Source organism: Lactuca virosa, chromosome 2 (genome assembly GCF_052849685.1).
Source record: "Lactuca virosa cultivar CGN04683 chromosome 2, Lactuca_virosa_CGN04683_v6, whole genome shotgun sequence".
Taxonomy (NCBI): Eukaryota; Viridiplantae; Streptophyta; class Magnoliopsida; order Asterales; family Asteraceae; genus Lactuca; species Lactuca virosa.
Genome location: NC_136427.1, coordinates 277468940 through 277485576, shown reverse-complemented (window position 1 = coordinate 277485576; position 16637 = coordinate 277468940). Strand labels below are relative to the sequence as shown.

Below are 16637 nucleotides of genomic sequence, written 5' to 3'. Positions count from 1 at the left end.
TAAATATTATATATATGTACGCAATCATGAAGCAAGAATCAGGATGTTGAGGAAATATATATGTTTCTTGCACCACACAACACAAAAGACAAATCCTTACATGCATTACACACCCCTAATAATATATGAAAACCAGTAAAACGCTTTTGTTTTCTGGTGTGCTAACTAATAAAAACAACAGCAATAAAACTAAAATTAAGCTAAGGAAATTAGATTACATGCTGTACAAGAAAATGCATAATTGCATAATGCATATGGCATCTATTTACAGAATGAGAAAGCAAAGCAAAGCAAAAGGGGTGGGTGGGTGACTACTGATTTGAGCATTCGGTTTTGCAAATGGGGCATAACTTCTTCATCAACAGCCACTTCTTGATACAATCCACATGATAACCATGTCCACATCTTTCCATCATTCCAATTGCATCACCATTTTTATACTCTTCCTGTTCCATTCCAACCAAACACATTTATTTATTATCACTTTTGACATTTTGTATGTATGTATTGTGAAAAGGGAAATATACACAAGTGCTTACAAGACAGATAGGACAAGAAACCTCCTCATGGCTTTGGTTTTGGTCTGAAGAAGAATAGTAAACTTTTTCCCTTAAACACTTGGACATGCTGTCCTCAGACAAACCTGTGTTAACACTCCCTATCCTTTCCTCAAGATTAAGCAGTTCCTTCAAAAAATATATATACATTAAAAAAAGAATATAAAAAGAAATTAATTAATCATACAAGTGATTTTTATGAAACCTCATAGCTCATGTTGTCGATGTCTAGCCTCAAATCTCTATACTGATCCGAGAAATTCCTGGAATTGCCATACAAGGATGCCCCCCGATCCACCATCATCAAGGTCTACACACATTCATTAATTACTAAATTTTAAATTAAACATGTTACAATTGAAAAAAGCTAGAGAAACACACCTCATGTCCAATTCTATCATGGGATTCCGTTACAGTTACATCAACAACGGAATGGAATCTCTCAACTGCTATCCTCGGCCTTCCACTCCTGTGGCTGTAATTACCCCGCCACCCATTTGGAGACCAATGCCTTGAGTTTCTAGGAGAGAAATTGTCTGGTTGGGTCCGCAGCCCATTCCCATTTGTTGAAGATGATGCATGTCCATAGTGGGAGTGGGAGTACCTGGAACCACTACTATATGAAGAGTGAATTCTGCGAGAATGGTTGTTGGCATGAACATGAAGATTTTGTCTGCTGCTGCTGAAAACTGGATCACCAGAACTTCCTCCAACATGAAACTGATTCATCTCATGTCTCATGTCTACATTTTCATCAAAGAATTTATCAAAATTTTAATAATGCCATCACAAGTTATTATTACTTGATAAGAAATAGTTGAATTTTACCTCGTATGTGGGAGGGAGCAGGATAATGAGGAACATGGGGGGCTGTGGAGGAGTAGTTTGGTGGTGGTGGTGGTGGTGGTGGTGGTGGTGGATGTGGTACTGGTGCCGATCGATAAAAATGGTTTGGGACATGACTTCTAGATGGTTCTGATTCCATGTCATCATGTCTATATCTACGTCTCACGCTCCTAGATGAATCTTGACCATCGATTGTGAGATTGCCCCTGTATTGATCTAGGGTTGGTTTTTCTATTGGCATCTGAGAAGCAGAAGAAGAACTGGATGAACTTCCTACAGTGTAGAGACTGTTTAAGCTACCTGACCTTTTTCTTTTGAGTGGCCCTCCTCCTCCTCCTACTCCATTGGGTGTTGGGTGGTGGTGGTGGTTCAACGGACCAGATTCCATATCATGTGTGTTTGGAAGATGATTATAATTAGTATAATGAGCGTGGTGTCCGCCAGTGATTGATGGATGCGGAAAAGGTGGCACAAAGGGCGGCTGTACTTCCATGCTAATGTTTGATGAAGGAGGAGGAGGATATTCGTTTGCTCTGCTGCTGCCTCCTTCCAAATTTCTGTGACCTCTTGACATATGATTCATCTGATTCTGACCAAGAAAAGGACCGTTTTCTGCCCTTCCTGCTAAAGGAGAGGATTACCTCAATATTCCTTACAATTTGAATATACTAATTTAAAAAAAAAAAAATTACCTGTAGGAAAGTAAGAGTGTTCCACTGGCGTATGGTTGTTATCCTGTTGGTCAACTCCAAATCTTGTAAACGAGTTGGACAAGTGTCTATGCCTCATCTTTTTTGACAGATAACTTTACTTCACCTTTTGCTACAAGGTACCTTTTATGCCAACCTGTACAGATAGATAGCTTCAAGTTTCAAAACTTTGCATTGAATAAGCAACTACCATTGCAAAATTCTTAAAAAACTACCGTTCGCAACAGCAAACACAGAGACAATTCATTTGTTATCAGATTACAATTTTAAAATGCTATCATCATTTAAATTCTCACATACCTGTAGTTAGTAGTTACAGATTATGCTGACAAGATCATGCTACAACATTCAACCTACCAATTATTTAGTGTAACCTTTTCCAAGAGCATCTATATTAACCAAATCCAGAAAGTCACTGCTTTTAAATGGTATTGTTAACTGCTACAGGGAGTAGTTTGCTAAATTATAATGAAATTCAGTTTGGAATGGATTAGAAGCTCAACAAATGTGAGAATGAACCCAGAAAAGATGGAAAACAAACAAGAATTGCTCCTCCATTGATTGAATTGTTAACTTGGGGTGACAACAAGGATAATTTTTTTGGTCTCAGGAAGGCCATTGGTATGAGTAGAAGAGACAGCCTATTTGCAAAATGCAAGATGCTTAGACAAGGAGTCTTATGGTCTGTTTGGTACAATGGAATGGAATGAATCATTCAAACATGTTTTTTTATCAATAAATATAAACCTAAGTAGTGTAAGATTGTTAAACAAAGAAAAATAATAAACTTTAATTAAAGAAAAAATACATGGTTAAATAATTTTTATTTGGTTCAAAATACATGTCATATACTTTACAAGTAATTTAAAAAGAATTACATGTGATCTAAAAAAATAAAAAATAAAAAAATTAGATACAATGAAAACTTGAAATATAACTATAAATAAAAAATATTTAATTGAAGTTTTGAAAATTTTAAAAAGATTAATACTATTGAAAACTATATGAATAAAAGTAATTTATATTTATAATATATATATATATATATATATATATATATATATATATATATATGTATCATTCCATTCCAAGAAAGAATGAAAGAAAAAACACTCCTCCCCCATGGAATGAAAATAAGCCTCTAGGAGAAGGAATGGCATTCTCCATTCCATTCCTTATGGCAACCAAACAAAGATTTTTTCCATTCCGCCATAATGCTCCATTCCAATACCTCTTCAATTACTGCATACCAAACGCTACCTTAGTGCACCATGTTGGCCACATCATTGCAACAAGAAACCTCAACACCTTTGAAGACAAGTGATGTACACAACAAATGCTATATATATCTTCAAAGTCCAACATTTAACAGAGCAGCATTCCAGCTTGTGAGTTCCTATTTCTGTTTTAAATTGGAAATTTCTCACCGACTAAAAGTAACAAATTTCTAAATGGCTCAAACTAAAATATGCTTAATGAAGTTAAACCATACCAAAAAGACCTATCGAAGGCCCAGGCCCACTACACGTAAAACTTCAAAAGACATACCTCCCAATCCCATAGCCTATCCAGCTTTCCCACACATATCTTATTCAGACAAGATAGGGTCAAAAGGTACCTCATAAATTTCTCCCTGGCAATTTCACCTATATAATTCAATCCTGCACTGCACAAAAAAGGTTATCCTGGATAAAAGTAACTACATAAGGGCCTCATAATCGCAATAGATCATAGTGTTTGAAAAAATTTTAAGGGCCACATACAAATATACTACTAATTAAAACAAACAAAACTTACAAGGAGGCGGTGTCCAAAATTCGCAAGATCAATGGTAACTTAGTGAAGAGAGAGAGAGAGAGAGAGAGAGAGAGAGAGAGAGAGAAGTTGGAGGATGGATCAACTGATGGAATTGTATTACTACATTCTTATTTTGGGAAGGGCACAGAGATTAAAACATGATCACCCTAATTTGCAGGAAGCGTGATTGGTCTCTGGATATGCTAAAACAAGTTCATCATTTAATAATATGGGAATAAACCAAAGACCTACAACCACCAATGAAGAAACTCTACCTATTGTAGCAGCAAATCATTAAACCAGGAAATATGCAGCTCCACAGGAATGCGTGCAGATACTACAAGGTTTTGTGATAATTAGAAGAGCTACATACATGAATGAAATCATGTGTCTATATCAGAGCCCCTGAAGATGTAGAAACTGCAGCAAGAGAGCAGAAAAACAGAGCCTACATGGACGAAAATATGTGTCTCTGATTTGACAAAGAGGGTTTTGATTCATAGTGCTCTGACCATAGACCTACTACATGAAAGCAAGTTGCAAGCCTATATGCATAAGGAACAACAAGGATACTACATGCAAGGGGATTAAAGTGTAGCAGGAGGTTAGAATGTTTTTGCATGAAAAGTAAATAATTTTTAGCATCGGTAAAACAATGGATTTGGGGAGAAGCTTATATAGTTCTTAAGGTCCTAATACATTCCATATGGAAATCTGGAACTGATGCAGTCAAAGATAAGCATGCATAAAAGCAAATATATCTTTTCAAGGGGAGGGGCAGTGTTTGTGAACTTTTGAAGTGAATATGATATATACTTATTAGTTATTACTTGTCTATAAATAAAGTCATAATACAAGCATAACTTCTAGTAGGTAGTTTAATATTTGACTTGAATTTAAATTCATAGCTATTCAGTAGGAAAATCTGCAATCCCTTTTCCATTTTTCATTGGCTAGGGAAATATTAACTGTGTGGTCGCAGCTTAAGAACAGCAGTGACATCATAGACATACTAAAAGAAGCATAATTTATCAATGATATAAATATAAGCTCATAACTATTATGGAACAGATGATCTCTAATTATCTTTTCTCAAATTCTTTTTCCTTTCTGCTCATTTTTCCTCTATGCTTTCTCAAACAGAATACTGATTGTCTTTTGAAACACTTGTGGGGGTAATATGCCCCTTATAATAAGAAATATAGCAAATAAAACAAACATCTGATAAATGAATGTAGTGGATCAGACACAATAAAGATAATATAAGGATCTCCAACTTTGATTAGGTACCAGAGCAGCTACAATTACATGCATCACTATGCACAGTTCAGTATGATGTTTTAAGGTTTCCCATGTGACAGACAACTAGATGGCATGGAATGTGATAACTTGTTCAAATTACATTGACACTAAGCACTATTGGACACAGCCTAAATTTTTTGACTTTAGTACGTACACTCCTATCCACCATGATCTGGGAAATAAAAGTCCACTCAACTTTCAGGGAGCTTAAAGTTCACATCTTACAGATGTGACCCAATTACAATTTCCATCTTCTTGTCCATACTTATACTTTAGAATATACATTCGGTTACCAAAACTAAATAATAATGAAAAGCTTCTCTTTGACCACAGAACAGCATAACATCTCTCCAACATATAGCAACCTGTACTATCATGATCCAATCTTCATCTAGAATAGGGATGAGCAATAGGATATGATGCGCCCTTCAACCAACTTCCAACAATGGGGTTCATATAAGTGAAAGTAAACCTTTTCCTATAAACATCTCTTCTGTATAACCTGAGCAGATTTTAGTACTTTCAGTTTTTTACATGGTAAGTCTGTTTCAACATGTACAATGGAAGGTAAAGTCCCTTGCTGCAAAAAAACAATATTGCACACTCTGGTGGTGTGGGTTAGAAGATAATGTGCATAAAGCAATTAATAGCTTATTCTCTGTTTAAAAAATAAGACTTTCTATCTTAGCTCACCTTTTCTTTTAGTTTCTATGAGAGAGCCCACTTATATACACCTATAAGCTAGGAAGAAAGGAATGGGTGCGGATGCCGGATGCGCTAGATATCATGTTACATGGATTTGCCAACTAAAATTTACTATAATCGGGTGAGGCTCAAGAAAGTATCTACATATATAGACAACTTCAGGATCCTACAAGAAAATAAACAAAATGATTTGTGTTCTTTGAGAAAACTGAACAAGAAAAATGTACAACTAAACCTAATAGATAAGACAAGGATGTATGATAGTACAAACTAGAAAACAAAACATCAAGACTCTAGTTATTAGTTAGACTCAAGGGTGTATGGTTTATGTTTTTTTTACAATATTTACATAAGATATGCCTATATTTTAGGTGTTTCTTTTTCTTTCTAATCCTGTAGAATTCAAAGCCTTGAAACAAGAACCTAATACGGAAAAAAGTAAGACGAACCTGTAAAAAACAAGTCAAGCCACATCCCACCTGCACCCAAGACACACCCATGTAGTTGTTGTCTACTTATCAATTGGGTGTGCACCTGATGCATATCTGATTGCACTCAAGCCAACCCACACCCAATTTGCACCCAATGTCACAGTTTGGACATAACAGCCTAACTCAAAAATTAGTGTATCTTAATTTATAAGCTTTATCATGCTTATACTGGATGTTAGCTTGAAGCTTAGAAGGTCAAGAAAATCAAATCAACTATGACCATAAAGAAATGAAACCACCAAAGTATGATTGATCTATTTATATTCATCGTAATCGTCCACCAAAATGTAGCACTCACACTGATAAAATAATAAATCAAATCCTAAAAAAAAAATAAAAAGCCTAAAGTCCTTCACAGATGAAAATCGAAAAGGAGAACTCAGAAACAGAAACGAGAGAAAAGAAAAATGGTGATCAACCAGCCTCTCTATTTCCTTAATATTTTGTATCCATAACACGCAGATCCAAAAGTTTTAACAAGCGTATTTGAGGAAATTATATGTAGTATTCTCCACATAACATAAAAATACACAAATAACATATGTATACGCCTATGTGTGTATAATCCATTAATACTTACAACACAAAACCCCAAATAAAACTCGATTCAGGACCAGTTAGACGCATTTTTTTTTTGTTTATTTGTTTATTTAAGAGGATCTACTTGTTCGTAGGTAAAATAGGATTTCATCGGAACATCGGATTTCAACCGACTAAATGAACATACATAGATAGAAAACAAAAAGCAACAGAAAAACCAAAACGAGAACAAAATGATCGGGAAAGAGATCGATGATGGTAGCGATGAGGATCGTACCGCAGAAAAAGCGTGAAGTGCCGGCGGTCAAAAGATCGACGTCGGCGATTTGATAGAGAATTTACAGGGTTTTCTTTTTAAGTAATCAATAATAAGCGTTGGCGTATGGAATTGTGTTGTTGATAGAGAGTTCGGTGGTTACCCTTTATATATAACGAATTGTTCCTGCCAAACTTGATCGGGCAAATGTCATATTAGCCCATCAAACTTTTCGTGTTTGTTTTAAAAAGTCCCCAAACTTATTTTTTTTGCACATTAAAGAAATATACTTTCATTTTACCGTTTAATTACATCCCTTTACCGATTGTAAAAGGTTCATCCCCTGTTTTCATGACATGGACACCACCGTGGAATATTACTGTTGAAATCTTGGTCCCCAAGAATTGTCAAGTCATTGCTAATGGTCCCCTTATAAACCGTCTTCCCCTAAATCCGTCTTCCCCACCACTTTGTTACCCTAATCCGTAACATTCACATCATCGACTTCGCTTTTTTTCCCACGTATAAATCAAGAAGATGGCCTCAGAACAAAGCTTCTCCTATGGTGGTTTCAGAGCTTCGGAACTACACTTACCAACTGATTACGAACTTCATGCCATGGAAACCCAATTGCAGATTGAGGAAATGCGAGATGAGATGCGTCAACAGCTTGGCGAGTTTAGGGAGGAGATACGCAACTTGAAAAGGAAAGTGACAATGATGGGTGTTGTTGGAGTTGCAGTGATGTCGTTGATTGGGGTTCGTGTTTGCGTCGAATGCAGTGGATGGGGATTTTGGTGGGTGTAGTTTAGTTCGTAGGTAGCACGATGGCGATTAGTCTCTTTTGGGTTATCAGGGTTGTCGAAGGTTGTGTCTTTTTGTCTAATTTCGTCATCTGCTAGTATATATGTATGTATTAGGTTATGTGTTGTTGGTTGTTTTGAACAATGGTGCCCATTGAGGCTGTAATGGTGTTTAGAACCAAATTTTTGGGGGGGTTTTGTTAAGACAATAACCTCAGTTGTAATGGATGAATGAAATGAAATGTAGTTCCTATTTTAACCTTTGTTTTGCTTTGCATATGATGTTATGGTTTGTAATGAAATGTACCAAATGTGAAGTTCCCATTATAACCTTATGTGGAAGTACATTGTTATAATTCAAGTCCATTGTTATATGGAATTGCATTGGAAGTACAATTATAAAAAAAAGATTCATGTTATGTTTTAAACTAAAGAAACTAACATTCATGTTACAAACAGAAAACAAACATCCATACATTCATTAATATCATAACTTGGTGTTTTAAAGACACGTTAATATTCATGTTACAAACAGAAAACAAACATCCATACATCCATAACTAACATACTCCAAAAACATCTTTAATCCAAGTCCATTGGTTTGGTTGATGTATCACCTTCACCGTTTTTGCCTGCAACCTTTTTTGCCAACTTTTTCTTTAGTATCCTCTCTGACTTTTTTCTTAATTTCAGTGTATCTACTTTTTTACCATTCTTCTTAGTCACACCACTTGTTGACTCACATTCACCTTCTCCCATTTTGAAACCAATTCCACTTCTAGTATCACCTTCACCCTTTCCCTTCCCATTTTGCCCTTGACCCTTCCTTTTCTTTAATGCACTAGATTCACCTTCACCTTCAGCCTTCCTCTTTTTCACCTGACTTTTTTGGGGCTTTGACACTGCATCACAGGTTGACTTATTGTGGCCTGATTTCTTACAAACACCACAGAACATCTTTTTGCCTGCCTTGGATACTCTGTGTGATCCAGTAACCTCAGTACTGTCCCTCTTTCTCTTAATAGTAGGTCTCCCTGGCATCTTCCTTTTCAATGGTGGCAAAGGTGGTATGTACTCTATTGGGGGCCACATTGCACTCCCATTCATGCTTCCAATTGTGTACTTGTATGTGTTTATATATATGCAAGCACGATATAAAGGATCAACAAATGCCTCTACATCTCTATTTACATAACTATGCTGCCACTGAGTGTACATAACCATACCCATTCATTTGCCAAATCCTACAAGAACATGTTTTCTTTTCCAGATCAACTCCATAAGACTCTCCTAAGTTTCTTGTTTCAAATGTATTCAGGCCACTAGGAAGCACTTGCCAGTACCTACAAATAATCAAAGTTAACAAGGGTAATTAAAGTACCTTGACTGGATATTCAATTCAATTATGGTGAATAATATAGTACCTTTGTTGGATCTTTAATTCATTTATGGCAAGCCTTATGTTTGGACATACATCAAGATGTCCCCATCCACTTCCTTTCTGCCTCAAACTACACATCCTCTGCATCACATATAGTCTAATATCCTCCAACATTGTAATAACTGGCTTCTTCCTAGCCTCCAATATAACATTGTTAAAGCTTTTAGACAACCCATTCTCAACTGCATCACACCCCCTTCCAAATTGAAAAAATGCTCTTGACCATGATTTTGGATTCCTTCCAATCAGATGCACATAAGCAGCAAGGCTAATCAGTTGAATCTCTTTCATTGCGGAATTGAAAAGAGGTTCAGTTGAGGCCTTGCAAGCCTTCCAAAATAGTTTCTCAAACTGAGCCCCAGGGAATTTCTTTTTGAAATTGGAAAGAACATGCCTGGCACATTGCCTATGTTCTATCTCTGGAAATAAATCTTTCACAGCTTCAATTATCCCCTGCATTTATATCATCATAATATTCAGAATTATATCACATTTGAAAGAAATTAGGTATGACATTATAAAGTAGAAACATACCTTATGTTGATCTGACATCAATGTCCTACCAAAACCAACTTCAAGATGCAGATCTTCTTGCAAGTTTTCTAAGAACCATTTCCAGTTGTCTTTATTTTCAACACAAACTACAGCCCAAGCTATTAGGTATATATGATTGTTAACATCCCTACCAACAGCACATAATAACTAACCAGTACACATTCCTTATAGAAAACACCCATCTAAGTTTATTATCCCTCTACAGCCACTTCTCCAACCCTTCTTTAGTGCATGAAAACATATATATATCCTGCTAAAGTAAGTTTTCCCATCTGACATAGAGTTCACAGACAACTTGATTGTTGACCCTGGATTAGACCTTTTTATTTCTTCACCATAGGACCACAACTTTGCATAATTTTCCACTATGGTACCTTCAACAAGAGATATTGCATGTTGCTTATCTCTCATACATTGTCCCATACTAACCTCTGCCAAATTTATTCTTTACTTCCTCTTTTAACATCCTAACATTGAATTTCTGATTTTCAAGCACTTCCCAGGTGAAATGACTACCAATCCATCTGTAATTAACAATTGACCCTAATTTAAAATTTCTTGCACAATTGTGGTCAATGATAAGGGACTTGATTTGGAAAGACTGCTCCTCACTCATCCATGATGCCCAAAGCCTAAATGTGCATTGACCATTACTACACTTAACCAATAACCTTTTACTGTCGTTTTTTTTCAAAGTACAACTGATATCCATTTGCTACAACATAATTACAAATCATAAATTTTAATTGTTTAGGGTTGGTGAACCTCATACCTAGAATTGGCAACTGCTTCTTCCAAGGTATGTCTTCATTAAACATCGGTTTTCCTTTCACATCTGGGACATTATCATCTTCATCATCTTTTGGATCACCTTTTGTGGCCTCCTCATTTCCATTACCCTGACTTACTCCTTCATAGATTATTCCTTCCATGTTGATTTCTTGTGGACTCTTAATTTCAGTTAGGTCAATACCTTCTTCCCCTTCGATTGACATGTTTGACTTGACAGAACAATTATCCTCATTTTCATTTTCATTTGCCTTCGTTACATGCACTGTAGTACCAAAATGGTCCATGTAAACAGAAACTTGTACTCCACATTGATAAGCAATGTCTATAAATTCTTGATATTGACGTTCATTCGAAATCAAGGTTAAACCTTCTGGGATTTGTAAATCGGGTTGACAATAATAAACTTTCTCACACTTCTCTTGTGTGAATCGTTCAAGAAAACCCACAAACTCATTAAATGACATACCAGCAAAATCGACGTTCTCGAAGACATGATGAACACCATCAGAATAGCAAAAAGGTTTGTTGATGAACACACCTTGGAAATGAACTTTGATTGACAGGAATATAGCCATCGATCTTCAGTTACTATGGTGGGACGACGAGGGTTTTCTTCAATGACGAGGGGTTTCTTCAATGAGGGGGAGGGGATTGTATAACGCACACGGTTTACTTTATAACAACTAATATAAGTACAACACATGTGGCTATTTCATTAAATGACGTGTCACCGACATTTTCCCTCGTGGCATGTATATTACCTATCAACCCGGTAGAAGGTAACATAAAGGTATTTTAAAACAGAGAAATGAAAGTATATTTCTTTAATGTGCAAAAAAAAAAGTTTGGGAACCTTTTAAAACAAACACGAAAAGTTTGATGGGCTAATATGACATTTGCCCAACTTGATTTCAAGATTCATTTCGGTACGATCAAACTCAAATTCGGATTCGGATCCGATCCATTCCGTATGAAATGTTGGCTTGTATTCTCTAAAGGTATTAAAGTTCGTAATATTGAAATATTGTTTTTTCGTGCTAGAATGATACTATATGATAAGTTATCTCAGTTCTTTAATTTTCGTATTTAGTTATTATATGATATGATAAACTCATATAAAATTATATAATGGTTTTTATTTGGTGTAAATTCCAATAATATAAAATAATAAAATATAACTAGATGGGTATCCTTTGCTTCGCAAGGGCAGAATGTGTTTGTGAACTATTTGTGTTGTGCATGTGGAATAAGTTGTGTTTAGAAATAGACACGTTACACATGCATTTCATTATATTAATCAAGCCATGAGGGGTTAGAGTAGGATACTCAAAAGAATTCATTACATTAGGTTATGAAAAAAAGAAACCAAAAGACTGCCAATTAATAAAAGTAATAGAGAAGGTATGAATAATAAATTCAACTGTTATAACATTGTAATAACAAACTACTTTTCTTAAGTAGATACCAACTTCCATATCACTAAATTAATAAAACTATCTGATAAGGATTAACAAATTAGGGATGAAGCGATGTAACAGTGAATGAGACAATAACAATGGAGGAAGGAATGTCTTGATAACCAAATGCAAAAAAAAAGAACATAACCAGGGAAAACGTCCCTCTCATACACACACACAAGAGTGTGGAGCCAGCACAATCATGCACACAAAATAACAGAATGACCATTAACAAAATCTCCCTGCTCTATTTATTCTTACATTCTCACTCTTTCAACTAATCAGCCACTTTTCTCACTTGACCCTTTTACCCTTGTGGAATATACTTTCCAGATCCTTGGTTTATTAACATCGTGGCTACCTAAGTATGAATTTGCATCACTATCTTATTTATTTTTATTTATTTTTGCTTCATTTGGAAAAAAAGAAGATTCACTGATCCTGCCACCTGTGGATAGAGAAAGAGAGAGTAAGGTAAATGCAAATATAGCAATGTACTTCAACTTATTTTTGTATTACTTCCATTCAATTATATTACAAAACTGTACTTTGAATTTCAGAATATCTACCAGTACTTTGAAAAAATTGATTTGGGAATAAAAAAAAAACACAATTGTCTTTCACCAACTTGTTGAACCTCTTCAACCACAACTTTTGTTGGAAATAATACATCAGGAAAATTGTGAAAAACTTATATTTTTTTCATTTTAGAAAAGTAATTTAAAACTTTCTAACATATTATCATGTTCCTCTATATATTCACAAACTATCAAGCAGTTGATATGGGTTCTGCTTCTGGAATTCCAGGATATAGGCATAAACAAAAAAAGAACCCACAATCGTGATTACTCCAAAGAAGAAACCAACTGTAAATAATACAAATAAGTTGCTATTTTTATAATGTGAACTTTTCGCTAATGAAAGTTAAAAAAATGCTTCAATATTTAGAATAGTGTGCAGGGGCAATATGGTCCTAAAACTATAAAAAAAATGATTTTATTAATATAAAAAGTGTGTAGGGGCAATATGATCCTAAAAATGCAAAAAGTTGCTTTTTTTAATATTCCTTATGCAAAAATATCAAACCCATTGCCCACAAAAAACCAAAATAAAAAAATAAAAATTACAAAAATAAAACATACCTGTATAAATCTTAGGGCTTGCTGATTTCAAACCTTCACATAATTCTTTTGGCCTTTATTTGCAGATTTCTTTATATCAAAGTTTACGTACCATACCTAAATCCACAAACAAAAAATCAACTAACAAAATTAGAAATTTAGATGTCAATATGAACTTTCACGTTGAATTGGTCCAAAAGTATCACTAATTCAACAAACTGTGAGATTGTGCTCTCATTAGATGTAGCCATGTCATCAATTCACAATTCTATTTTTGTTGTGCATGGGAATGAGTTTAATTTTAAAAGTATCCTGTCACATTTTGTTGCAGTGGTATTTTATTTGACCGTATGTCTTAGCTTTGCCTTTTCTTCTGTTTGGCTTAGTGAACATTAGTAAATGTTGAAGATAAAATGATGTATTACCTCAAACTGTTGTCCTTCATGATAAACATCATCTTGTAATGCGACTTTTGGTTTTGTCTGATATTTGGAAAAAGCATCATAGAGCAAGCACCTAGACCATTAAACATTAAGTCCTTATTTCTCAACTCCATTAAAACTTCAAAAAATAGAATGCTAGTAAGCTTTTATAATAGAAATAAAATTTATAAAAATAGAATAAAAAAAACTAACATTTTCTTCATCATCAATAATTTTCTCCTCGGTTTTTGTTTTTCCTCTACTTCTTCTTCATCTGGTTCTGAGTAAGGATTCACAAACGCTGATACACTACCTATCTTGATTCTTATACAATGCGGATCACCAACTGATGCTACAGTTACAATGAATCCTTCAATAATTACAAAGGTGACAGTTTTTCCTGACAGTTGACCTGCAATTATTCATCACCATATTTAAGCAACATTCTACATATGAACAGTGTTCATATTCAGATGGAATTGAAGAAGAAAGATGTGCACACCTTTTTCTTGGAAATCTTTATCTGTTTTTATAAACCCAGCTACCAGAGCCCTAGCCAATGCTGGAATCCATTCTTCTCGGTTAAGGTCTGCTGGAATAGCACTTAAGACATTGTTTAAAAGATTATCCTTGGTATATATTGCTGCTGCAGCCCCATTATGGCCATCAAGTATCTGCAAATACAGGTTCTGTAAGATCACCATCACAATACTCACTTACTGATAACATATCTCTAAAACCATCACTTGCTTCAAAATCCTTCTCAATTCAGATGAAATCACCAAATTAGGAGATTCTAGTGAATTACAGAAGATAAGCTACTCAAAATCTCATTAGAGAAAGCTTAGAGAGAGATAACGTACCCAAAAAACAGAATAAGTAGTAACACCATCTCCCAATACGTGTTCGTATTCGCTGTCAGTAGATAAAACATACCTTTGTACTAACTCAAATGATTTGAGGTAACGTTCATTCCCTGGATTATGAAATACAAATACATTCCACAAGACATTCAAATTCATTGGACACATGCATATCAATTTGTTTGATGTTAAGTATAGATAAAAGAAATCACAAGATAATATCTTTATGAGGAATATCATAATCAATATTGGACAAATACTATGGTCAAACCGGATGATAGATAATCAGAACAATGTTCTTCTCATTACAGACCGAACCCGACAAAATCATCAGGTGAGAAAATCTGACGGAGTCTAACCTATAGTCGTGAACCTTCTGAAAATGAAGAATTTCCTGCAACCGAAATACGATAAATGAAATCAAATGATAAAAAGGATGAGAAAAACCTACTTAACTGATTCCTGTTGGCATCCAGGGCACTAAAACAACAAAATTCACCCTAATAGAAAAGGGAAAGAATCGATTTGCAGACTGAAAAATAAAGAGAAATGGTAAACAACCTGAAACGAAATAGGAATAGTCGATTTCATGTAGAAGTTGTGGAATTCGATAATTGAAGCTAAATAACAACTTAAATGCATATTTAAGAACCGTAATCATAAAAGAAAGCAAAAACTCAAAAATGCAAATTAGGTGATACGTAATTACTCCCAAAATTATCAGTTGCAAAAAAAAAAACACACATCTCAGTAATCCCGCAAGACCGATGTACGCACCTTTTTTTTACTAATCCGGACATGTGACCTTCTGAGACAACAATGCTTGAAACAACAAACTAAGAAGGGGAAAAAATCAGTAAATATGACTTTGTGGTTAGGTCATGTGCGAATCAACCAAAAACCAATCCACAAAACCCATATGAAAATTAGGGTTTTAATAGACGGAAAGGAACAACAAAAGAAGCAGACTGGGTGAATAGTGGGTGAGGCGGTGTTGATCGCAGTCATCATCGTTCCCTTTCTGTTACTCTTTGGAGTCGATTGGTAGATAAGAAAAAAAGGAGGGTGATTAACCTGAGAGGGAGAGGAAGCAGTGGCTGTGAAGTGGCTGTCAGGTAGAATGAGTCGGTGGAGTAGAACAGGTACGCGTTGCTTCCTAAACCTACCGATGAAGGTTGAGATTAGAGCCGGCAATCGCTTCGAGGAACGGTGAGTGATGTTGATGTATTGGCGACGGAGGGTGTTGGTGATGTATCAGTGGGTGTCATCTCGTAGTTATCTGCTTTTGAGGGAAATCAATTAAGGAAACCGGTGGATCGGAATGGACTGGAAAGCAAGACGCATGTGTAAAACACCTATTGACCTACACGTGTGGGCACCGATCGGAGGCAGAGAAGCACCATCGAGAAAGAAAGAGATATAAGGAATAAAGTTTTGTTAATGAATTACAAAGCGGTGAAGATAACACATCTGAATGGATTGGAATGGAGGGGTGACGCGTGTTGAAATTGAGGCGGTGGTAGGTGGTGATGGATATGAGGGGAAAACGTATGTGAGAGACATGTGTCGAAAAAACTTATAGAAAACATAAGACAAACACGTGGACAGGAAGTAATTAGAAATTGTCAAAAACGGCCCAAAAGACAAATAAAGCTAAAAAATCAAAGACGGGCATAAACAAAGGGCTATTTCTGCCAAAAAGCAGAGAAGTTCACTGTAGCTAAGGTAGGACAATTTTAATATATATATATATATATATATATATATATATTAATTGTCTCGTACACACGAAATACTAGTATGAACGAGAGTAATGGTTGTTTTCTTTGAAATACATATATACAATCTCTTTTTAAACATATTGAAATTTCCGGATCAAATATCATGTTTGATACGAAGATGTTAATATGTTTGAGACGAGATTGTCTATATGTATCTCGAATGAAACGAATATCATTATCATTCATATTAATATTTTG

At 35.2% G+C, this 16637-nt stretch overlaps 2 protein-coding genes across 13 annotated transcripts; both read right to left on the bottom strand.

Annotated features, from left to right (window-relative positions):
* Positions 1 to 46: 46 nt before the first annotated feature.
* Positions 47 to 7340, bottom strand: LOC145161165 (uncharacterized). 10 transcript variants are annotated; one of them, XM_079080643.1, is made up of 8 exons: positions 7226 to 7340; positions 3345 to 3779; positions 2096 to 2249; positions 1386 to 2027; positions 939 to 1300; positions 763 to 867; positions 540 to 686; positions 47 to 446 (listed from the first exon to the last, which is right to left on the bottom strand). In XM_079080643.1, the coding sequence occupies exons 3-8, from the start codon at positions 2190 to 2192 to the stop codon at positions 312 to 314; spliced, it is 1488 nt and encodes a 495-aa protein (XP_078936769.1). In that variant the 5' UTR covers positions 2193 to 2249; positions 3345 to 3779; positions 7226 to 7340; the 3' UTR covers positions 47 to 311. The 10 variants fall into 10 exon arrangements, with proteins under 10 accessions (XP_078936769.1, XP_078936768.1, XP_078936771.1 ...); XM_079080642.1 differs by having other exon boundaries at positions 3345 to 3774; XM_079080645.1 differs by having other exon boundaries at positions 3662 to 3774.
* A 4997-nt stretch (positions 7341 to 12337) lies between these two features.
* On the bottom strand, positions 12338 to 16141 carry LOC145161164 (putative protein phosphatase 2C 5). Of its 3 annotated transcripts, XM_079080638.1 has the most exons (9): positions 15733 to 16141; positions 15436 to 15494; positions 15018 to 15052; positions 14659 to 14771; positions 14298 to 14469; positions 14009 to 14207; positions 13799 to 13889; positions 13395 to 13490; positions 12338 to 12700 (listed from the first exon to the last, which is right to left on the bottom strand). In XM_079080638.1, the coding sequence occupies exons 2-8, from the start codon at positions 15456 to 15458 to the stop codon at positions 13422 to 13424; spliced, it is 702 nt and encodes a 233-aa protein (XP_078936764.1). In that variant the 5' UTR covers positions 15459 to 15494; positions 15733 to 16141; the 3' UTR covers positions 12338 to 12700; positions 13395 to 13421. The 3 variants fall into 3 exon arrangements, with proteins under 3 accessions (XP_078936764.1, XP_078936763.1, XP_078936762.1); XM_079080637.1 differs by having other exon boundaries at positions 15436 to 16141; XM_079080636.1 differs by having other exon boundaries at positions 14659 to 15052; positions 15436 to 16140.
* Positions 16142 to 16637: the final 496 nt, after the last annotated feature.

What these genes read in the sequence shown, in the direction of transcription:
- LOC145161165 (XM_079080643.1), bottom strand. Translation starts at nt 2,192, where the DNA reads ATGAGGCATAGACACTTGTCCAACTCGTTTACAAGATTTGGAGTTGAC. An exon ending in TGCTCCCTCCCACATACGAG is followed by an intron (nt 1,301 to 1,385) that starts GTAAAATTCAAC and finishes ATGAAAATGTAG; the next exon opens with ACATGAGACATGAGATGAAT. An exon ending in TCGACAACATGAGCTATGAG is followed by an intron (nt 687 to 762) that starts GTTTCATAAAAA and finishes TATTTTTTGAAG; the next exon opens with GAACTGCTTAATCTTGAGGA.
- LOC145161164 (XM_079080636.1), bottom strand. Translation starts at nt 14,898, where the DNA reads ATGATATTCCTCATAAAGATATTATCTTGTGATTTCTTTTATCTATAC. An exon ending in TAAAGATTTCCAAGAAAAAG is followed by an intron (nt 14,208 to 14,297) that starts GTGTGCACATCT and finishes GAATAATTGCAG; the next exon opens with GTCAACTGTCAGGAAAAACT. An exon ending in ATGAAGGACAACAGTTTGAG is followed by an intron (nt 13,491 to 13,798) that starts GTAATACATCAT and finishes TTGTGGATTTAG; the next exon opens with GTATGGTACGTAAACTTTGA.